At 38.4% G+C, this 24,444-nt stretch overlaps 1 protein-coding gene across 13 annotated transcripts in view; it reads left to right on the top strand.

Moving 5' to 3' along the window:
* The window catches only part of LOC124150852 (RNA binding protein fox-1 homolog 2-like), a 109,524-nt gene that overhangs the window by 35,951 nt on the left and 49,129 nt on the right, over positions 1 to 24,444 (top strand). Inside the window, exon 1 of one of the 13 annotated variants that reach the window (XM_046522986.2) lies at positions 18,231 to 18,796. The exons of the other annotated variants lie outside the window; for them this stretch is intronic. Within the exon in view, the coding sequence (XP_046378942.1) occupies positions 18,767 to 18,796 (30 nt within the window). The 5' untranslated portion in view covers positions 18,231 to 18,766. Of the gene's footprint in view, positions 1 to 18,230; positions 18,797 to 24,444 lie in introns of those variants that run through there. 13 annotated transcript variants of the gene reach the window in all.

The following is a 24,444-nucleotide window of genomic DNA, read 5'->3' as shown; positions in this document are numbered from 1 at the left end:
CCCGTGAAGATCCGGGTTAGAATGGATCTCCAGCTACCCATGCTTGCCATAAAAGGTGACAAGGGTTGTCGTAAAAGGCGACTAACGGGATCAGGTGGTCAGACTCACTGACTTGGTTGATGCATGTCATCGATCCCAATTGCATGGATCGATGCTCATGATATTAATCACTAGATTGTCTGGTCCAGACTCGATTATTTACAGACCGCCGTCATATAGCTGGAATATTGCTGAGTACCAACTAACGATGATATGCATCAACCAAGTCAGCGAGCCTGACCACAGGATCCTGTTTGTCGCCACTTTAGACTGGCTGGCATAGTCGCTTTTTACGGCAAGCATTGGTTGCTGAAGACCTATTCTACCCCGATCTTTACGGGTGTAACGGATCTTTGTTTTCCTTGATACATAGATATTTATATCTGTATATGCTTTCTTGTTCTATTAAGATGATAATGTTGTTCTGTTATCATTGACAGAATAACTAAAGTACTCGCAGAAATGAAAAAAAACTGTTTTTCTCAATTTAAAAATCGACACAAAGTGTTACGTAGCTGTAAATACGAAATAACAAAACAACTCGAAAAGTACTAGTCTGGATTTGCTAGTTTGATCTCAGTGAACAATACAAAATGTACTTTACAGGAGGTAATTTGTCGGCACTTTCAACATTCAAAAATAAAACTAAGTCCAAATTGACATAGCAGAAACAGACTATAGGCATTATGCACCTGTTCTCACCTGTCGTCAAGGTTATGCCCTGTTTCACAATAGTCTGTTTTATTACGTGTAAAAAGGCATGAAAACATTTGATATGCTGTATTTGTGCCATGGCCCAATTAGTACTAATTTAGTTGTTTGAATATTTACATATTTTGTATATTAACTGCATTTATTTAAGATCTGAGGTCGAAAAAAACAGTTTTTTTCCATTTCTGTGAGTACTTTAGGTATCACACTGAGGGAAATGATGTCTTAAAACACTGCGATACATTGTTCCCCATATTCCCATATGTTATGACCGTAAAGTGGCTGAATATTTGAAACGGAAATACCCATTTACCTTGGACAATGTTATGAATGTGATGAAATATTTGTTAAAGTATGAAATATGGTTATGCGGTGTTGGTGTGTACATATTTGTGGGTTGATGTGTTAGGGGTCCCTGTCATACTTGTCAGTACTTCATGCTGGTTACAAGAGCCAGCTAATGAGAACTACTTCTTTGAGTGGCGAGGTGGTTGGGTAGCCTAGTGGTTAAAGTGTTTGCTCATAACGCCGAAGACCCGGGTTCAATTCCCCACACTGTACAATATATGAAGCCCATTTCTGGTGTCCCCCGCGGTGATAGTACTGGAATATTGCTAAAAGCAGCATAATACCATACTCACTCACTCTTGGAATTATGAGTGGCTTGTGGAGTTTAGTATGATGAACAAGGACATCAATAAACTTCTCCTAAGTTGTAATAAGGAGTATAATATAATATCCTTGTATAATGAGGATTGGATGATCTCATTATGACCTGGCTAATTAGTCACCAGATGCTCATGCTATCAATCACTGGTTGTCTTGGCCTAGGCTTGGTAATCACAGGCAACTGTCATATATCTCTATTATTGCTGACTGAGGCTTAAAACAACATTCCCTCACTCGTTCCAAGGTGGACGGCTCCTGACTGAACACTGTCTGGGACTTTATCCCATAGCCAAGGTCCAGGGAAAATTCTTTTTGTCAAATAAAGCACCTCATTATAGCCTATATATACTCACTGACAAAAGAAATGCAAAAACCATACATGTTGGTTAATATATGAGGAATTACTCATATTCAAGAGATATTGGAATGGTTCCATGCACAAACGAACACACTTGTATGTTGCGTGAATCGACGTTCATGAAAGCATCACAAGTTACATCATATAGACCCATGACTCGAGTGCACCATTTGTCTGAGGATGAGCGTGTAAAGTTTGGAAATCACGTGTCACATATCACGATAAGAATAAAGACACAATGTGGTAACACTTGACTGATGTTAGTTTTGTCGTCAAGTGGTACACATTGGAAACATCTCTCCTTAACATATATATACTTCTCTATGTGTTTCTATGGTTCGTGTTTCTTTTGGCACTGAGTATATTAACACATCTTCCCAAGGCAAGGGAGTAAACTGACTATAAAAGTACAGTTTCTACCCTTGCTGAACGAGGTGGGGATTTCTCGGTTCGATTGCAGCACCACAGTGGCTAATATGAGTTATGTCCCTCCTATTAACCAATCAGATTCCACCTCTCATGTTACTTGCATTTGCTTCAAACAGAATGGCCGTGCCCATTGATAATCAAGATCTGTATTGTGATAAGACAGGTCTTACTTCGTGAAGTGCATCAAATCATGTGAGCACCTTGATTAAAAGCATGAAAACATTCAGAAAATATCTGCGGTATACATGCTTTGCTAATTAGGCAATTGATAGAAATCTGCACAGCAGTTTATGAACCAGATGTCAATTTTGTTACGTGATTTTGATTGGACTGTGCATAATTCCAGCCGAAGGGTGGAAACTGGACTTTTTAACTAGTTAACTCCCTTGCCTCAGGAAGATGATATTAACATAGAAAGCTATGTTGCAAATAGATGGATTCGGACTGGTGTACTCAACCATCCAGGAAGTTAATGTCAAACTGCTAAAAGGAAGGAGCATCCTGAGGAAGTAACCGTAATCAAATGCAAATGAGATTTGTCCATTTATGGGTTTTCTTGCTTTCCTCGGCAATTTTATCTAGGACAGGATCTTTGAAATATTCTGATCAATTTTGCACAGTTTAAAATTATCAGTAAACACATACTAGCACACTCCAATACATTCCACCCTCAACAATACCCCAAGAAAATTCATTGGTCACTCCCTAGGGCAGCAAGTAATCAAACTTTAGTTTGTGTTAATCAATACTTTTTTGTTTTGTTTTTTGTGTTATTGTTGTGTTGTTTGTTTTGTTTTCGTTTTGACATTTTTTCAGGGTGCCACACCAAACAAGATAATGTATTGAAAAGTAAATGTGTGAAAGTGAACAAATACTTGAAAGAAATGGGAATTAAATGATATCCAGGCTTAACTTGAGTGTCCAAGAGCAAGTAACTCTGTTAACCTTACCTCCACTAATTATCACTGAGTTAACTCCCTTGACACACCAGCTTCCATGAGGAAGAAGAGGACATTGTTTCTTTATGCCATTGCTTCTGAAAAAAATAACAATAAGGGCTTTTGTCGGAAGCGTAATGTGTCATTTCACTGCCTAGATACTCAGGTCTAAATGTGATTCCCAATGTTTGGTTATAAAATCTTTAGTCAATCAGCAAATTGAGATTGAAACATTGATTAAAAATATAAGGTAATTTTCAACATTCATTTCAGATTTTAATAAAAGTACTTTGTGTCTTCAAGTGCAGCTTTTATCAGAGTATGTTTGCTTTTCAATTCAGCTAACGCAGACGAGTTAAGTCCCATGTTTTTAACTTTACTTCTAAAATTTGATTGTCCCTACTTTTCCATGAGATATCAAATGGAGATGTACTTTGATGTGAACAGTCAAGACTAGGACGTTTTTTGTCACAGCCAATGCGATTAGATTAGATACCTTTGTGCTTTTGTTTTGAGCGAAAGATAAGAAAAATCAATAATTCTTCAGACCTTAGAGTACTTTCATTGGTAACAAATGATATTACTTTTATTTTTATACCTGCACGATAAAAAATAGAAAAAATACAAATGTCCTAATCAGATCTGTTTCTTTTGTCACAGAGCTGAGGCATGCAAAAAGTCATGCTTTTCAATTGTGTTTAGTCCAATTGGTTTGTGACTATTTTATTGAAACAAAATAGCACTCGGAATGTTAATCGTGTAACTAAACATAAATAAGAGATTCTTTAAATAAATAAATAAATAAATAAATAAATTATAGAATGTGAAACAATAATTTATTTAGTTTTTTCATGTAAAAGAAAATGTTTTAGGGGACTTTTGCGAGGTATTAATGATTAAGAGTTAAACTGATTGTATTTACGCTGTGGTGGTGGTCATATTAACATGATTAAGGTTGAAGCACTTCACTGGCATTAAAAGGAGCAATATATATATAATGGCAACTGTGGCCACCTTTAAGGCAACAGCAATTTTATCAGGGTCTATATCTTCTACGGGGAGTGTAATTTGATACCAACAGGTAATTGTTATTTTACCGTTAGTAATCTGGTATGGCTGGTGTTTTAGCTCTTCTGTCACGAAGTAATGAAATGTACCTGGCGTCATTGAGTAATTTGCCTCGATGTATAAGTTAATTTGACTAGAGGGAAACTAACATGTAACCATTAGGCCATGTCTCATAAAACAATGCATATGCATACATATGCATGATAGTTCTGTTCAAAATTTGCGATGAATTATGAATAGAAGTTGTCATTTGTTTGTAATATTTAATAATATTGATTTTGAGGATCCAAGATTCAGATACTACTGACAAAATCCTGAAGGGCCAGGGCCTCATGGTCAGCAGCAAGCATGGTTGATTTGGAACATTGGGATGATGATGGAGCTAGCTGTAGTTGTCTCCCTTGGACTGTGTTTGACACTGCCCTGTGTTGTGCTGACAGCTGATTAGTGTCATGGCTGACAGACGTGGTGATTCACGATCTGGACAGATCACCCGTAGTCTTTGTGTGCTAGTGTCTCACCATCTTGGGTTTCACTTTCCTTATTCTTTGTTCAGGTTTGATTTGATTTGTCAATCAGTTTGGGAAACAAAAGAAAATTTCTGACCATATTTGGATTTTGTTATTATGATTGACATTTGAAATTCGTGGTTAAAATGAATATTACTTTTTTTGTCTCTAGTATTTGTATTCAATTATGAAGTCATTGAACAATTTGTGATTTTGTTCCTTGTCTGTGGAATATTTATCAGATGTGTCATGCTCTCCTTTGTCTCCTGATGCTATGGAGGAGGTTCAAGTAACATGGCTTTCTGTCTTCAGACACATTTCTTGTGAGAGTCGTCTTCTACAACATTCAGTACTTTCATCATTTTAGGCCTGTGGTTCAGGCGTTAGCCGAGTTGAATCCAGAGTTTAAAGCCCAACATCAGTACAATTTGATGACAATAACTGTAAACAATAGCTGCTTCACAGTTTTGTTGGGGAACACAATGAATGTATTCTCACCCTGAGTGTTGGGCTGATTGTTTCAGACAAGTGCCTGATACTTTTCCTTCACTGTGTTACACATTTGACATTAATGTCATCATATAATGCACACTCTAATTGTACTGCATTATAAAGCTCATTGTGGGAATTCTGGAAGTACCAATTTATCAGGTGGTCACTCAGTGAGTTGTTTGATTACATGTCATTGTACCCTGATAGCTCATAATATCAATCACTGGCTTATCTGTTCCAGACTTAATTACTCACAGGCGTCATTTAGCTGGAATTTCAGTGCTAGACAAACAAATAAACAAAATGTATAGCAGCTGTTTGAAAAATACAGCTGTTGACAAAACAAAAAAGGATTTTTTGAAAGTGGGTTTATTTACCCTATTTATGAATGTATATGAGAAGGTTGAGCACACACTTTGAACTTCAAGCCATTTTCTGTCAGATTCAGGAAAACAGCTACAAAAGTCTGATATGCAAGAGCGTTAGGTCTGATTTACTATTTCACTGAGGCCTTCAGCAGGGACCATTCAGTGGAACAGACATGGACAAGGAATAGACATGTTTTGAATATAAATGTTTAGTAATAGTCAACCTTTTGAAGCACTTTCCTGAATAACAAATGACATGAAAACTGTGTTAAAAGTTCAACTCGCACAAAGAATACATTTGACATTGTGCAGATTGCTGTGATTGATTGGCTGAGTCTGGTAATGCATTTTACAGTGACATCAGCACAGATTTTGACGATAATTAATGTCCAAGAAGAATACCGTGGACGAGCTACCATGCCTGATTTCTTCTCCCTTGTTATATTTTTATTTTGATCTATACTACTCAATTTTATAAGAATACTGGGGTATTGCATATATTTACAAATGCATAATACAGATATGATTCCAGGATTGTCCCCAAATGAAATATGCTGAGTCAGATTTTATTTGTGGATGTGCGTTTTAGAGAGCAATCTAAAATAATTAAGGCCCGTCCTGTTTTGGTGATGAACCATGACATTGTCAGCTGGTCGATAATTTTGGTCAATTTTTACAAAGTGGTATTGAGACAACAGGCTTGTTGGGGTCCCATCCATCTCCAGATCTGGAATACCCCTATAAAAGTTGCGAGGGGTGTCTTTGTCCTACAAATCTCATTGCTTGTGACATTGATAGGTGAACATGATATCAGTATGTAACACAGCAGTGTCAGTTGGTCACACTCAATAACGGAAATGTTTCTTATCCCCATGTATTATTTACTTCCCTCAATGGGACACCTCTGCTTCAGACTCGCCTCGTGAACTTCCCGGGTACTTGAGCTTGCCGTGTTATGCGGGGCACGTTTTTCAGCATGCTTCATGCTGGAGGGCCGAGGTTGAGTACATGTTCCAGGCTTGTGGAGCAGGAGTGGAGAGAAGTGGGAAAGAATAGGCTGTAAATGGGTGGGATTTCAACTCACCTCTGAACAATGATGTGCTTTGTTAGAGCCGAAAGCCCGATCTAGAGGCTTGCCAAGGAATAAACCATAGACACTTTGAACTGGGATTTTTGTTGTTGAAATACTGCTTCTTTTAAATAGGATTGTCAAATAAGTTGTGTTTTGTTTATTCAACTTAACATGCTTAAAGGATTGGTAACTTGTTTTATTATTTTTCTCAATACGTGTGTCATGATAATGAAACGAACATTTAACCATGAAATTTAACATGGTTTCTGGAGATACACATCACCTTTGATAATAGTAGATGTGTCATTAGATATACTCACCACCACAGGAATGCAAACCATGGATAGAGAAGTATGTATGCTAAGAAGAGATGTTTCCAATGTGTACCACTTAATGATAAAACTAACAATCAGTCAAGTGTTACCACAGGGTGCCTTTATATGCTGCACGTAATTTCCAAATTTTACGCACTCATCCTGCACGAGACAAATGGTGCATCTCATCATGGGTCTTCAACGCTCGTTTGTTCATCGAACAAATCTAATATCTCTTGAATATGAGATATTCTTCATATATAAACCAACATGTATGGTATTCGTGTTTCTTTTGTCGGTGAGTATACTTGGGTAGTTTGTATGTGAGACAAGACTCACAACATGAGACACCCATTTTCCTACATACAATGTTGCTAAATATTCTTTCATTTCTTATCTGTCTCAGACATATACAATTTAAATCGTTATATTCAGCATGTGACATTTACATGTTTACAAAAATACCTAACCTCAGAACAGATCTATTCCCTTGATGAGAGACCCACTAAGATTTACTGTCATTGTCATGACTCGGTGTTCTTTGCAGGTTATGTGCATCAAAGACATTTCATCATGTCCCTTAAAACTGTAGTCAGACAAAAAGTGTAATCTATCATCGATGACTCAAATAGACTCTGGCTAGCTGGCTTCTCCTGTGTCACACTGTTTCTTTTTTAATTTTATCTGAAAGAATTACTTTGTTGAGATTTCTTGTGCGGACTGGCAGAAATACAAACACAATCTGACAGTAATGGGTGTTCATGACTTTCTATCCACATGTGAAGGTGTAATTAGCACGGGTGATACAGCTATGGCTGGCACTCTGGGTCCCATTTCACAGAGTACTTGGACCCGTGAAGATAGAATAGGGGTAGAATAGGTCTTCAGCAACCCATTCTTGCTGTAAAAGGTGACTATGCTTATCGTAAGAGGCGACTAACAGGATCGGGTGGTCAGGCTTGCTGACGGGTTGATGCATGTCATCATATTTCAATTGCGTGGATCAATGCTCATGATGTCAATCACTGGATTGTGTGGTCCAGACTCAATTATTAAAAGACTGCCGTCATATAGATGGAATATTGCAGAGTGTGGCATTAAACAACAAATAAACGAACAAACAAACAAACACAAAGTAATTGTTAGGCTTAAGACTCATAACTTCCATAATTGCAACAGTGATAGTGTTATGATTCCTGTATGAAACAGCCTTGAAAACACCACTAGATAATATCAGGTATTAGGATTCATAACTGTATTGGGGGCACCGGTGGCTGAGTTGTCCAAGGTGCCGCAATTTGCTGTGCAGAGTTGCGTCATTAGGGAACACCAGAAAACAGAACCCAATTATGTTTCTAGGTTTGTCAGCACCATACTCGTGCTCATGGGTGTCACCAAAGTGGTAAACGTTCTGAGACCTGCATCACTTCAGGCTTTCCTCCCACATTAAGCTGACATGCCGTGATATAACTGGAGTACCCTTACACTTACACAGCATTAACCTGATGAAGGAGCAAGGATTAGCTCTGAAATATTGTGACAAAGAATAAAAGAAGTTGCTCTCCATAAAAAGTTTCATGTATTCATGTTCTTCCAACCTCCAAATGCCAATCAAAGATTGTAACTGGAATACTGTTCAAAGCCACGTAAGTCCAACTCACTCGTCACCATTTCTCTGCAGCACTAGATAATATCAGGTATGTGAATACACTACTCTATGCCTACCCCACTAGATCATATGTCAGGATTCTCTCACTCTCACTCTCACTCTCACTCTCACTCTCACCCTCACCCTCACTCTCACTCTCACTCTCACCTCTGTGGTCCAATGTGTGAAACTGGGGACTATCATTGACATAGGAGTGGACCATCCCAGGTGACAAAACCTCATTTGTATGTGACAAAGTATACAAGAAAATGAAGCTTTCTAAATTAATCAGTCCTACATAAACAGTAAGCACACACAATTTCTCCACTGTTTGTCCTCTGTCAAGTTCCTAAATTGGCTCTCTTTTTGTGAGACAGAATGTTAATTGGGTCTATCATTGTGTTGATCATAGACTATTAAGATTGAATTTCATTTGTCTGTAGCGCTAATTCTGTATTTTACATTATAGAAGACCAAGCTTTACCTATTTTATTTGTACATGTTTGTGTAGCTTATAGGGATGGGTATTGCATGTTTAAAGTGTATCACAATGTTTTACAATGCACAAGGCCATATTGTGATACATATCACGATATATTGTACAATTCAAAAAATTTAATTTAGAAGCAATTTGAAACATCAATGCAGGAATTGAAGTTCATCAATGGAACAGAACAAATGGCTCGAACAGCATAATGTTTTTTTATTCAGTAAATACGCAAGGATGCACGCTCTGGACAGTGATGACTTGGTGTTACACCACTGCCAGAGAAGAACTCCATGTTGAAGGCACATGTATTGGGCAAGGGTGTAACATTAGACATGATATACCAACATTAAAACATGATATTGTGATACGTATCATGGAAAGAGTGAACCTCAGTATACAGATATACCGGTATTTCGCGCACCCTTAGTAGCTTATCTGGTATCACAATCATGTAGCGGAATATGAACCTCCCCAGTGGGAATTCTAAATATTTAACATTCAATATCACAGTCATTTAAATAAAAAATGTCGCTATCCAATACATTTTTTTAATAGATAAGAAAATAGAAGTGAATGTACTTACTTGTCTATGGGTATTTATAGTTTTGCAGAACATTACAAATAATATTTATTTATTGTTACAAATAATGAAGATGTTATCCACAAACATTCAATGTCTTCATGGTTTTTGTGGGTTTCAGCAAATGTACACCTGAGTGTGAACATTCTCCTGAATCAGATGAGAAGTCCCAATGAAACGCTGCCCACTCAATCATTGTATGTTTCTATCTCTCTGGTCTGGTCCAGATTTTACCTGGGATTCCAAGTATCTGCTCACGAGAAGCAATTTGAAGCTGATTACATCTCGACTCCAGGGATAAAACTACCAGACTTTTTACTGTTGTGTAATACATCACGAGATGTGTCACTGTATGGGCTGATGCCAAGAATAACTTTTTAGGCTGTGATTTGTGCCAATTGCATCTTTTTAACCATTAAGTGCACTTAAACATATGCAAAATGAACTCCTGTATACACTACACATGTAATATGTTCTACGAAGCACATTAAATAGATACAGAATTTGTGTTTCTATGGCAACAAAAGTTTAAGCCCTCTTTAAAGCTGACATTGACAGATATAGAAATTAGGGTTACAACGTTCTAAACCTCATTAAGAAGCAGTCAGCATGTCCATGGACAAACACAAACATTATCATCTGAATGGGCCTGCACAGTTTGTTCTTATGCAACACATACTCAACAACAGCTAAGAACAAATACCTCTAGACAGTTGGGATACTGTTTTCTACACTTATTAGCTGCAAAGTCTTGATCCACACGCCAACTCGGTGGACTGTTTTTAACTGTGACAGGATCGATCAGCTGATGGTGGGTTGAATCTCAAATTCACTCCAATTATGAACCTCGGTTGGCACTGCATCAATGCTCACTGGTTTCACTTCATGGCATCTACGAACTATGTCACTTTGGTCTTCAACCGACATTGACATTGGCGACCAGTCTGAAGTCTGAGTCTTGTTATCTCTGTTCGATAAGGTCAACAAACAATAGTCCAATAATTATTTTTTTATGACACTAAAATGTACAGAAAGTGATGCTAAGAGCCCGTTTCAGACGAGTAGAGTGCAACATTTTTGACACATACTGCGACATTATTATGGTGGGGAATGTAACTGAAATCCTGTTCAAAGCAGCAATTAACCCAACAGACTTGCATAATTCTTAAAGGTAATCAGCGAAAAGTAATTATCTGTACATTGAGAAGTTACGAGAATCCATGATTTAACTGCTTCGTTACTTAATCATCATGGACTGGCCCACTGAAGGCCACTGTTTGTGCTATGATCATACACAACAGGAGAATTTAGTAGGCAAGAGTCAATAGCTTGTAGCCAGTATTGACCCTCAAGGGAAGACGCCTTAGCAGGATAGATGATAGCTGGTATGTTGTGCAACAGCAATGTTGCTGAAGTCGCTGTGGCTGCTGTCAGTGTCTGTCCATGTATCTGCGGTGTTGCCATACATCATTGGGTGCTGGAGCAGCCAAGGGCTATAGAATCAATCAATATTTGGAAATAGCCTCGAGTCCGAGTTTACGAGCAGCCAGAGCATCATCTTGAGGAATATTAATTCATGTTGAACCCTAACTTGAGCTTACGTTATTACCGTGTCTGGGGCTAAGATAGGATACGTGGAAATCGATGACTTGGTTTTTGCTTACATTGACTGAACAAATGCTTGATGTTGTTTGTGCTTGCATTTTGTTGAAAGGAAACGTCCTTTCATATGATCTTCAAGGAAAATCTCTCCTGCTTGTTTCGATGAAACACTTCATCATATTGAAGTGTGTTTTTATATAAATTTTATGTTGAACATAATTTGTGGATGTTACATCTGCGCTCGTTATAAACTTTTATGTATCAAAAATAGCCATTATCAGTTGGTAGTTGCCAAAATGGAAATTATCTATGATGTCCAACTGGCATTCTAACACAACTTACCCCAATGTGTTATTAATTAATTTCTTTTAAATTCCCAGCATGATCCATGTCTTCTGCACTGATATAGATATTGTAACACTTTATTCATTCTTGAAGATAGCAACTCATTGAAATTCCAAGTAAAAGCATTGCTGACTTTTATTTTTAACTTCCAATAGAATCTGAGGTTGATGGATCCCTGAGTGAGGGTTGACTTTATGTTGTTCAGTGGATGTCAGTGATATGACTTCCTAAATTCCACTTCCACATATTACCCACAACTTGTTCTGTGTCCATTGTAGGGATGAGGCAATAATAACTCCTTCGTAGCCCAAGCTTGAAATAACAGCCAACTAGCTGGAAATTTGGTGGTCAGGGTGTGACCTTGTAAATTTCCTCCTCGTTGATCATGATGTCAACAGTTGGTATGCCTGGTCCAGACTCGATTATTTATAGGCTGCCATGATTTGCAGACTTCAGGGTGAAACAACGCTCACTTGCTCCCTCTCCCTCGCTCGCTCACTCCCTCTCTCCCTCCCTCACTCCCTCACTCACTCACTCTCACACTCTCTCCCTCTCTCACTCACTCACTAACTCAAATGAATTAGCTGTCTGTCATTGCTATCAGCATAAGGAATATATGTTCTGATGTTAGGAACATTTTCTGTAGAATTTTTATCATTTCTTTTCCCCACTAAATTTGCATTAGAGGTGCCATGCGGTGACATACGGCACACGCCTACACAGCCACATGGCCAAAGCAGAGATCTCTATCAGTATCATATTTCAGTCACCCCTCTGCATGGTGAGAATTGGCTAGGCTAATATTTTACTCCCATGGGAGAAATACTGGGGCGTTTAATTAAGTTTCACTTGTGGGAGATCAGGGGTGTTGGGGTGTAGTTGAAATGTCCTCAGTGACCACTGGTATGATACATGGACTTGAGGAGACATGGATGTATGATCTACAACTCCCCAGTTCTACTCTACTTTAGGAATCAGTGGAGGGGCAGTGGAGTCTTTGCTGGTGGTCACTAATGCAACCTTGATATCAACACAACATTGATATCAACTCAACCTTGATGTCAACACAATCTTGATATCAACACAACTGTTAGCAACACAACATTGTTATAAAAACAACCTTGATATCAACACAACCTTGTTAGCAACACAACCTTGATATCAACACAACATTGTTAGCAACACATACCAAACTGCATCCATACAGATTGGGGTTTTCACACTTCTGTATGTGATGGTGAAGACATCTGTTTTCAAGAGACTTTGTAGACTGTGGAGGGTTGCTGGCGATTGTTTGAGAAAATAATGTTTCAGTGTTTTTATCATTTTTGTAAAATGTTTACGATTTCAAATGAGTTAATTTTATAATAAGAATGGAATTAATCTGTTATTATGTGTGTATATATATATATAATCCAAATATAGTTTATTGTTGATATAAAATCTTCGTTTGGATGAAGGCAAATGACTGTATCACCCAAAGAAAAGTATGAAAATATAAAACTGTATGCTTTACTCTTTCTCTATCTTTTAGATTGCTTTTCAAATACAAAGTGACACATATAAGGAAACCTCAATATTTATATTTTAAAAATTTTATATTCTAAAAATTATAAGATTGCCATCTGAAAGCATGTGTTGTGTATCCACTAAACATGTTGCAGAGGTAGCTATTGAAACACTTCCCTCATTATTGTATTGAACAGCTAATTGCAATTACAAGGAAACTGTCAGTTGCAGTGACTTGGAAAAGGTATTGCTGACATCTTGTCACAATATTGTTCATTGTTGTCTAGGTACAAAAGGTCTGTGTATTAGGGCCTAATGTAGTGTTCCAAGTTAAGGAAAAAAGGCATCCCCTTAGCTTTAATGTTTTAATGATTCAAAAACTGAAACCATTACCAAATAATTGTCAAAGACGACAAGCCCCCATAATTTCCATCACTAACCTATTTACACTGAGCGTACTTGTTTTTTCATTTTGGTCATATCGAAATAAATAATAACACCAGCCTGTCTGACCTGAATTTGAAAATATTCTGACAAGAAACACTAAACTCTTTTTATGTGTCCTTAAAACGAGAAACCTGATTACCCAACTGTGAGATTCGATCCAAACTCCCACATTCATAAAGCTTGATTCACTGGTTATCTCTGTGTCCCATTCAGAAGTAAACAGATAAATCAGGCAAGTACAAGTCCCTCTTTGTGGAGGTTGACATCACTCTACACTTCCGTGTCAATCTGGTCCATGGGATAAGTTGCACAATGGGTGGTAATCCTGTAGGTGAAAGTGGGTGTCATGGCTTATGGCCTGTCAGGAGGGAGATCAGGATGTTTCAGGAGTAGAAATTAATTTATGTTTCTAAAGTCTGCAAAATGATCTGCTAGAGTTGCCATCTACTGACATACTCGATTATCCAGTGTGTCCAGAATAAATGTTCCATCAGATGACTTAGTTCTTCCATGATTTAAGCAAGCAGCGATATCACAATTGTCATCACAACTTTTGAATGCCACCACCAAAACAACCACAGCATTTTGTCGCGTAAGGATTTTCCTTCCCTTTGTTGTACTCAGGAAAACATCTTTTCCTGCATTAAATCATTTACATCTGTCTTGTGATTCGTTTAAATATGAAGCAGTGATTGTGAATGTAGATCCGTGCTGAAATCTCGTTCAGAAGAGGCATTGTGATTAGTTGTTGTCAACTTGATGATTTCAGTCTCATGATCTTCAGCAACCCATGCTTGCCGTAAAAAAGGCAACTCTGCTTGTCATAAGAGGCGACTAACGGGATCGGTGGTGAGGCTCGCTGACTTAGTTGATGCATGTCATAGTATCCCAATTGAGTGGATCGATGCTCATGATGTCAATCACTAGATTGTCTGGTCCAGACTTGATTATTTACAGACCGCCATCATACAGCTAGAATAATACTGGTGCGGTGTTAAACAACAAACAAAAACTCCTGAGCAACAGGAAACCTGTGCTTGGTTAGTGTTATGAGAGATGGAGGTGTGGTCACTTCCAACATGGAGTTGTGGTAGCCATTTTGTCCAGGGTATTGATCATAATAGAATGGAGATACATGTAGCATACAGTACACTGGATAGTCAAGCGTGTATTCCACAGGGAAATGTCAGTAGTCCTTCCTCAATGTTACATGTACTGGTCTGAGACAAGCAGACTCAGGTTAATTTTGAACCCTGCTATTCTTGGGGTGAGAAGTGTTGACTGTGGACCTGTGAATGTTACATGTACTGGTCTGAGACAAGCAGACTCAGGTAAATTTTGAACCCTGCTATTCATGGGGTGAGAAGTGTTGACTGGACCTGTGATATACAACACATGAGTTAACATGTCGGAGGATGTAGGAATCGATGTAAATCTTTTGTGAATATAACAACATTGAAATAGTGAGAGATTTGATGTGATGGTATGACTAGAATGTATAAGGAATATTTTTCTGTTGAGAAGATGGATCATGCATTCCCTTTTTCAATTGTGATAGTCATCCCAGTAGTACTTGCAACAGCTGTGTGGTAGATAACAGCTCAGCTACGCTGTGTACAACATCCCACTCTCTAGTGATATATACCACTTGTCACTCCATGCCAGTTGACATAAATCAAGGCCATTTTCTTCTTGAATGTATGGCTTCCCCAGTCAAGTACCCTTGTCTGTTGAAGGACTTTGTGGATGGAGGCAGGCTTTAGTCTATGCAAGTCAAAGTTTTCATCAATAATCCAACATTTGTATTGGTCATAAATTATTCTGGAAATGATTATTTCAAAATATGTCCAAATAACCAACATCAAATGACCCTGAGCTCATTTAGACTGTCTGCAATGTTTGGCATTATACCATTTGTCTCAATTATCATCTTCTAAATAAATGGGTTTTTTTCTGCTTCTGTGATGTACTCTGACAACCAGATTGAACAGATGTGTGTAATATCAAACAGAGAACACAAATAGCCCTGTGACTACTGAAGTAGACTTGCACAAGTCTCTAAGGAAATTATTACTTTTTCAAGATTATATGAAGTACAAGTTGTTTGTATAAGGGACTGGTTAGAGTTTCTGATTAGAAGGATAAAGTTACCTCCACATCCATGGATAGCTGTGAAGATCCGGATTGACATAGGGTCATCATCAACCTATCCTTGCCATAAAAGACGACTATGCTTATCTTGGAGGCATCTAACAGGATCGGGTGGTCAGGCTCGCTGACTTGGTTGATGCAACTGAACATGTCTGTTGCATTTTGATCGATAGTTTTTCAATTTTAGGATCAAGTTTTGGAATGGGCATTGGATATTATATTTTTTATTGCAAAATGACGTCATCATTGACGTCTTGAGCATAGAACACCCTATAAATGATTTGATTGGGTAAATATTCCAAAAGACACACCAATGGGACTTCTAAATCAAGGGCTGTTTCTAGTTATTAACACTCAATACATGCTCTTGAAAATGAAAACTTTGATCCAAACGGCACAACATTTTGTACAGGTTTCATTAAAGCCACATAACGTCTCTTGAAAATTAGAGTTACGTAATCTGACATTATCTTGATATTTTAATTTACTCTGTTTTATGATCCATTGGTGTTGGTATCACAAGAAAGTGTAGTCATGCACTAATTTGAATTATGTTTCAATATTTGGTGTTTAGGAACGTATTTTCTCTGTATGTATAGTGTGTAATTCCAAATAATTCTGCAATGAGTTTGGTAGCTGAGTCAGCAAAAATCTGAAATCTAAAACATGAAATCTAAAACTTGAAATGAATTAGGTTGTCGCTTTCATGAGCACAATTTGTCCTGGTTATAGCACAGTGTGCACCATCTCAACCCAAGCTGCTTGGTCCATTATTGTTCTGCTTCTAAAGTTTCAATATTTTAATATTGTGTTGTATGAAATCTGTCACCTATAAGAGCCTGGGTACTTTTGTTGACAACTTTGATATCGAGACAGTAACTTTAAAAGTCACTGATGTTTTACTAATAATCATAACCTTGTCAGGGATGTTGTAATCATGGTTCGTAATTAACATAATACATAAATAACATCACCGCCAGAGAATAATCAGTCTCTATCATCTGCCCATGCAGATTCCTTTCTGCATTAAAGGCCAAATAGAGGTGAAAATTATGTGAATTGATCACACAAAATCAGTGCTAATACCAGGTTTTCATGAAGTTCAAGGACAAGCGACATTTCCTTGTGGACTATCTAGAGGTTTGATGGCAGCTCTATATAGCAGAACATTTCTTCGGACTTGTGAAAATAAGAATATAAATTTCTCCCATGATAACAAAGATGTCACTTCCTTGAGTTTCAATTTGAAACTTGCTGACAGTTCAAGTTGTATCCTAAGGGAAGTAACTCCTGTGCCAGCTATTTCTCCCATCAACAGCTGCATGTGAAGGGGATGAGCACAGGAAACTATTGTATTTGCTCAAACTTTATCAGCTATCAGAGGACGCCTGTTTACTGATAGAGGGCGCCACTTGACCTCGGTCGCACCTCCACTGGCACAGGATTGGGTCTAAAGCGGGTGGCAGGATAATCGTTGAGATAATCTATTGAACTGCATGCTTGTTTATGCTCTAAGCTTGGAAACAATTGTTGTAATTGTTATGGTTGTCAGCATGCTGTGAGTTATGTCAGCTCGGCCAGATCTCCTCTCCAACTTGAAACACTTTGCACAAACAGTATCTTACTTTGGTCTTATCGATCTGCTTATGTGTTTGTAGGGGATCTTTTTTAAGTTGTATCTTAACAATATCTTTAAAAAGAATGTGATTACTGACTATCTGAGATGAGTGTTTTGGTCTGATAAGCATTTTAGTGATTCATTTTTACAATCGGGTTTTTGGTTGCATGTAACACTCTTTTCTATATATGATCTATTTTTTGTTGATATTTATGTTGAACAAATGGCAGAAATATTAAATCGTGTCGTTAAAATGAAATTAAAATTCATATCATGTATTAATAATTTATGCTGAAATGTATCTATGTTACTTTTGTCATGTGTTCTAATAAATCAGCATTTAGCAGACTTTCAAATTAGTTGCCTCAGAGGTCAGTTTGACATTATCTAAATGGAGAAAGGTGACTGTGCTTGTACCTTACAATAGCAATGTGTGTCTTGGCCAAGGTAACGTTCTAACATATTCATGAAATAATTGTCTTGTAGTCATTTTCAGGGGAAAGTCAAAAGTAGCACGGTTTCACAAGGCCATGAATCATTTGACAAGACTTGGAATATTTCACACTGCAGCGTCACACTCATTTTTGGTATTAGCATGAAATGAACTGGCTCAGCTTATTCATTACATTCCCAAACCATGTCCCCGCACCAGGTAATATACACATATACATTCACCTCACTGCTTTATTTTCCTGCCTTGGGCCATTGTATGAAAGAAATTCTAATAAAAATAAATACAGGGTTTTGTGATCGACCTGGCAGACATGCTTCATCGGGCTTGACATAGCCCAGGAGGCAAGTTAACATGGCTGTTACATTATCCCTATGGCTACCATGAAGTGGGACACGCTCACATTTGTCAGAGTGATGTTCCTGACAGAGGTGTTACGGTCCACCGGTCCCTAAATCAAGTCCATTATTTACACTGTCCGCCTCATCTCTGACCGCTTGTCATTGTTGTCACAGTGTGGAGGGAGACAGAGAGTGCTGGCAGCAACCGACCAGCCTGGCTATCTCAGTTATTGATGGCAAACTGACTCTGGCAGAACAGACTATTTTGTCAGAAAGGGAGTGAGGGTCAGGTTTCATGCCTCTCCTCACATCACACATCACACACCCATCCTTCCATCTCGGACATCCACCTTCTGCAGCTTCATCAGGCTGGGGATCAATTGTTGAAGTGGACTGAGGGCAGTCTTTTTCTGTCGATCCCATCCCCCAGTCTACCTGGCTCCCCAGTTAACGGGACGAAACTCTCTCGCTACCTGTGTAAATTGCATTCCTACTGTCAGGTGACCTAGTTTACACAGGTATCCTCGGCAATAGGCAGGAGGACATTTTCATTGTTGGAGTGTGGATTGTTTGTGAAACCAGGACTGATGCGGCTGTCTTAGCATCCCTTGACGACGATGTTGCTGACAGCCCCTGTCTATGCATCTGTAAGTAACAATGTCACTTTCTCTGTCACTTTATGCCTAGTATGGAAATCGCGGGAGTCTGGCTCGTGCTACATGGGGTTGGTTGTCTTGGTTTCCAGCAATGAGCAAGCCTCTGTCAACATCAGTGCTCGGGATATTTCAACCACCTGTGATTTTCTCTTAAACTCTGTCACCCTCCATCTTGCTATTAATTAATTGAATTAGTCTGTACTGAGGTTTAAAGTTTTTTGTTTCTATGGATGATGGAAGTGGCCTAAAAATGTTGCCGATGTGAGGTATGTGTGATGAATGGTTTACACATGGGTTAGGCTTGTGAGTCACTGGAGACCTCTGATGTTGATCTGGGATGGCCCAACTACTGAGACTCTCAATGAGGTCAGTCAGAGTGAATCTATAAGGTACCAACAAAACACATGAACAGAAACACACTGATAACATCAGTTGTTTTGCATATTATCATCAGATTAGTTCAGAATTCCTCAATGTGGTCTTTGTTTGGATTACATAAGTTAAAATTCATCCCAGATGATGTGTCAGAAAAACGTTTATATTTTGGCTTTTGTATGAATAATCTTTGCAAATTCAGTTGTTGAAAATTGATTTATAAGTAATGACACAATATCACTTAACATAAGCTGCAATGGCTGCCTTGTTGACATCCCATAGAAGAATGAATAGACGGTGGTGACAGAGACCAGGGTTGTATTTCTCTCCTGTGGTCATTACTACTGTGATTAACTCTACCACCAATGGAATACTATGAAACACTGATATGTGCAAAGATGAATGGTTGCAGCACTTCAAATACAGCCAAACTGTTCAAAGGTTAAAGTTGAATGGGACATGTTATTTGATTCTATTCTTGTGCCAATTCCTGTTTGATGCATCAATTGCCTCCATCCTACTCTTGTGTGGATACACGTGTGCTCTGTGTGGCTGGCATGGTGTGACGGGAATTTACATATGTAAGCCAAACTAATTTACATTCCAGTAGAGTTGTATGTTTGTGTAGTGACTCTGCTAACACTGGCCGTTTGTTTCCTTCCTATTCTGGACGATGATGAACTTTAGGGTTAGGGTTAGGGTCAGGTCCAGTGGGTGTGCTGTGGCCAGGTAGTTAGTGAGGGCGTGGCTTGTCCAGGTTGTCTAGTTCTCACATGGCTTGATGTCTCATGCACATTTTGGTCTTGGTATCTTACGGCCTTGGACTTAGTGTCTCTTGTGGTTGTTTGGTCCTGTGTTGTGTCTCATGGACAGTTAGTTATGGGTGTCTCTAGGAAGACAACGTAATTTCTACTTAGCACTTGCCCACATAATGACAACTAAAATGCAAACTATTATTGAAAAGAATTGTCAGTTCACCAAAAGATCTAACAGTGCAGATTCCTTCTGGTCATATGGAGGACGCAAGTGGAGTAATGGTGTAATGGTGCTACAAGTTGCTGAGTGGAGTTACCACCCTTGAGCCACCAGGATCTGCTGCTCATGGGTTTGAATCCAAGTTTTGCCCAATAACTTGCCTTGATCTTTCAACGCCATGCAAGAGGATTTCATCATAGTTGTCAACATTTACGACCTGTCACTTTCCTCCCACATGAAACCACAATATAACTGAAAAAATGTTTAAACCCACTCATAATATTTCACAGCCATTTTGTGTTTGTGATTAATGTGTCCCTTTTGGGATATATATTCAGCTCATTTGGAGGCCCAACATAAAATAAGTCCAGATGTCTTTTTGTAAAGCAAAATCTAAATAGTTCACACAACAAAGTTAATCACCATGTGTTGTCACTATATAAGAATGTATTTGGCATGTATCTGGGAATATGATTTGACAATTCAATCACACCAAAGTGCTCCAGTTTTGAAGAGCATTGATTTTCTCTTGTCATTGTTTTGACAAGAGTCAACATTCCTGCTTTTGTATTGAACTAATTGCTACATAATTGTTCACCATGTTCGATAGCTGTCTATGATGGCGTTCTGGGCTCTCCAATTGTTAACTATTACCTGAGTGTATTGACGACAGTATTGATTGTTTTCTTGGCTTCACCTGTGCAGTGGAGGCCATTACAACGACAGGTAGCCAGGCAGCCAGATGTTCCACATTGCTTTGTGTGAGGGATATTAGGCTGCTGTGGATGATTCATTAATACAGGATCATTAAGCGGATGCAAACAGCAGCCATTTTGTTTGTCTTGAAGGTCACCATGGCCATGACTATGGACTGCCGTGATGGACCGTGTTTCAGCTGATGTTGGTGTGTACATGACAGGCTGCAAGCTCTGCAGATTAGTTTATCCTGTGTCAGCAGTTTTAGTAATACTGTTACCAAACATAGAGCTGACTTAACTCAGCTTAAAAACTAAATTCACAATTTATAGATTATGTCACAGTTACATGACAAACAGTTTTGATGTTGAGAAAAGGAAACAAACATGGATTTAGATAGGAAACGCCTTTTTTTTTCATAAGTAATATGTATAAGACAGTTTGAACACGTAGGGTGCTATTCTAGATCCCGTTCCAACCAGTACATCGTAGAGGTCAGGTCTTAGCGGACTGGGTGTGTGTTTTGAGATTGTCATCATTATCGATGTAAACTATTAGCTGCAACAATACATGCAGTCATCTCTTACATGAATATTATGATGCAGTTTTGAACCGAGTCAGTTGTGATCTATAGGAAGTACATTGGATCATATTCATTTAGCATTGTACTTTCATGTCCATACACTGGTGGAATTCAGTGACTAGATTCCCAGGACCGGAAACTTGATGTAAATCTTGAAAGGGAATTCGAAGTTGGATATTATTAGGACAAGTGTTAGTCATCTTTTTTTTAAATATATGTCTTCAATATGAAAAAGAAAATCCTAATGGAGCCTAGAACAAGGCGAATTTCAGACTTCCAAAATCATTTGAGCTAGACTAATTGGGATTCAATTTTGTAGTTTTTTCTCAGAGGTCTGGGATACAGACTAGGCTACTTCCTGCCCATTCACTTGATGAAGGGGGCAAGAAGTAGCCTGAAACGTATGTATAATAAAGTTGTTATCCTTAATACGCCTTGTCACAAATGCTTGTTGTTAGAGCGTGTTAATGAGGATACAGTGGTTATAACAGTAGCGTGTGACCTGGTTGATTGTGTCATCGTGCACTGATGGCATGGATCACTACTGATGGCAGTCAACGCCTGGGTTGTCTGTCTTGTACTTAATTATTTATTTGTGCCATGATATAGCTGGAATATCGCTGATGTGGCTCAAAACAACTATCACTGTTGAAAAGTCTTGGAGAAACTACATTTTAACTGGACAGTTTATCGAGTCATTGTGAGACTTGTCTGTGTTAAAATATGCATGGATTGTCATGTATTCCTCAACTGTGACACTGTGGCTTTGTAAGCTGCAACATTAATATGTCTTTACACTTCACCTATGTAGCAGAACCAAAATTTAAATACACAACTCGACATGAATATTTCATGTATTTCAAGCCATACATTGAACAATGGGTCGTGTACAGGCTGTCGCATCCTGTTGCTCTCAGACTTTCACTCCGGTGCTGGAGAAGAAACTGTTTATTAATTCAATCTCACAAACAAGAGTTAGAGAGATTCAGGTCCAGTAGACAGTCAGTTCCATCACAGAGAACACAATATTGTGGCTTAGGTCATTGTCTGTACCTTTCAACATTGTGAATTATTTTAAACATATTATGGTATCAAAAAGGATTTCCTTTTCACTATTGTGGCTCTCATTGTGCAATATTATTTTCAAATACATTCATGAATGCATCCATCGGTTTGGATGAAGAGATGCGTTGGAAAGGAGGACAGTGCTATTTGTTTAACAATCTCTAAACACAAATGTGCAGTTTGTTCAAGTCAGAATAAATCTGTATGCTTGAATTATTTCTGTTCCAAACCGCTAGCTGAAATACTTAGTCTTGACATTCATGCATGAAGCAATTGGATTAATATATAAATTCCCTTCCTAGTAGGATGTATAAACAACCAAAATTTAGTGTCCTGTCCAAAAGTGGTGACCTTTAGACTGCGGGTAGGAGGCAGATGGAGACTTGACATTTAGCTGTGACAAACCGACCCAACAGAGATGGACTGCCCTGGTGGTGTGAGAGTTGTGTGTGTCACTGTGAGGTAAACAAATCCTGATGTATGCCCCGGCAGGTCCTACTCTACATGCCACAACATTAGCTATCTGGATCGGTGAACTGTTATAGGATATAGTTCTACAACCTCCGCTTCTGTTACATGAAATATTCAAACATAACACTAATGGTAGTTTAAGAGAATTTTGTGGACGTTTATGAATTAATATACTATTCATAAGAAGTTAAAGAACACCTGATTCTTTCATAGTACTATAGTTAACCTGTCATGCACAACAGTAATTATTAAGTTGAAATAGGACTTTGTAAAGTAGTTGTAGTTGTAAATGTAAAGTAATGAGATTGGTTTTTTTAACTCCTTTATGTCGTAATATTTGCTTATTTGGGCAGTCTTTGCAACTACTTTTGTGGAGATTATTTACATTATTTTTCAAAAAGGTAGTAGACTCACTATCCAAATTCATTCATGTTCGTGTAAGCAGCTAATAACAAGGTAACTTCAGCATTTAACTTTTCTTCACAAAGATGTATTGTTGGCGGATGCATGTGAAAATAACTTGTTGGACAAGCTTTACGGAAATGTACCACAAAGAGCCCTGTACCCAACGTTACTGAAGAACCACAAGTAGGTACATGTAGATGTCAGGTTCTAGAATGTACCATTTTATCATGGAGGAATGCTTTTAATTGGATCAAAGGGGGACAGTCTGACTTTGTAGAGAATTAGAGAGATATGGTAACTGACAGATAAAACAAGCTTGTTCAGCAGGCATGGCCACTGCTATCCTTGACCCTTTCTATCCGGGGGACTGACATCACCTGTCCCCTCTTACTACATGGTTGCTGGTGCTTGTCAGTGGAGGGGTTAAGTTGTGACAGTTGGGGCAGGTACATCATGTGTCCCCACAGCTGACTATCAATCAGTCTCTACAGCTGGGGAACTGCCTTGGGCAGGCTTGTTAACCCTTCATATCCTTCTCTTGACATATAAATCTTTAGGCTTTTTTAGTATCTTTTCACTTATCCATGTCAGATTTGGAAGGGTCAAAGAGATTTATGTTCGGTTATGTGGGAGGGAGGAATACCTTTCATTATTACTACATGTGCTATGATGATGATGATGATGATATGAATATTTATGCCTTGTGGTTCATTGAGGGACATTTTGCTGGCCAATATATGTGGTGAGTAAGTATGGTTTTACACCACTGTTAACCTTTTTCTCCCGGCGTCACAAGCAGTGACACAAACAAAATGCTTCTGTCGTTGTATTCATGTCATAATCGGACCTGGGTCTGGGTCTGTTAAATTAGACAACCCCATCACCTTGTACAAGTTCGGTAGAAAGTCTGTAATGAAACAGTTTCCGAAATTAAGGGGAGGCCGGTCCCATGGTCTTGGAAGTTTGCTCCTTAAGTATTTGAAGCTAGTGAACCTTTAATCTTGAACTTAGTAACGGGAGGGTTATCCTAAAACTCTCTATTTTCCTGCTTAATTTCAAACACTGATGT

Source organism: Haliotis rufescens, unplaced genomic scaffold (genome assembly GCF_023055435.1).
Source record: "Haliotis rufescens isolate VD_foot unplaced genomic scaffold, xgHalRufe1.0.p SCAF_11, whole genome shotgun sequence".
Lineage (NCBI taxonomy): Eukaryota > Metazoa > Mollusca > Gastropoda > Lepetellida > Haliotidae > Haliotis > Haliotis rufescens.
This window is presented reverse-complemented; position numbering and strand designations above follow the sequence as displayed.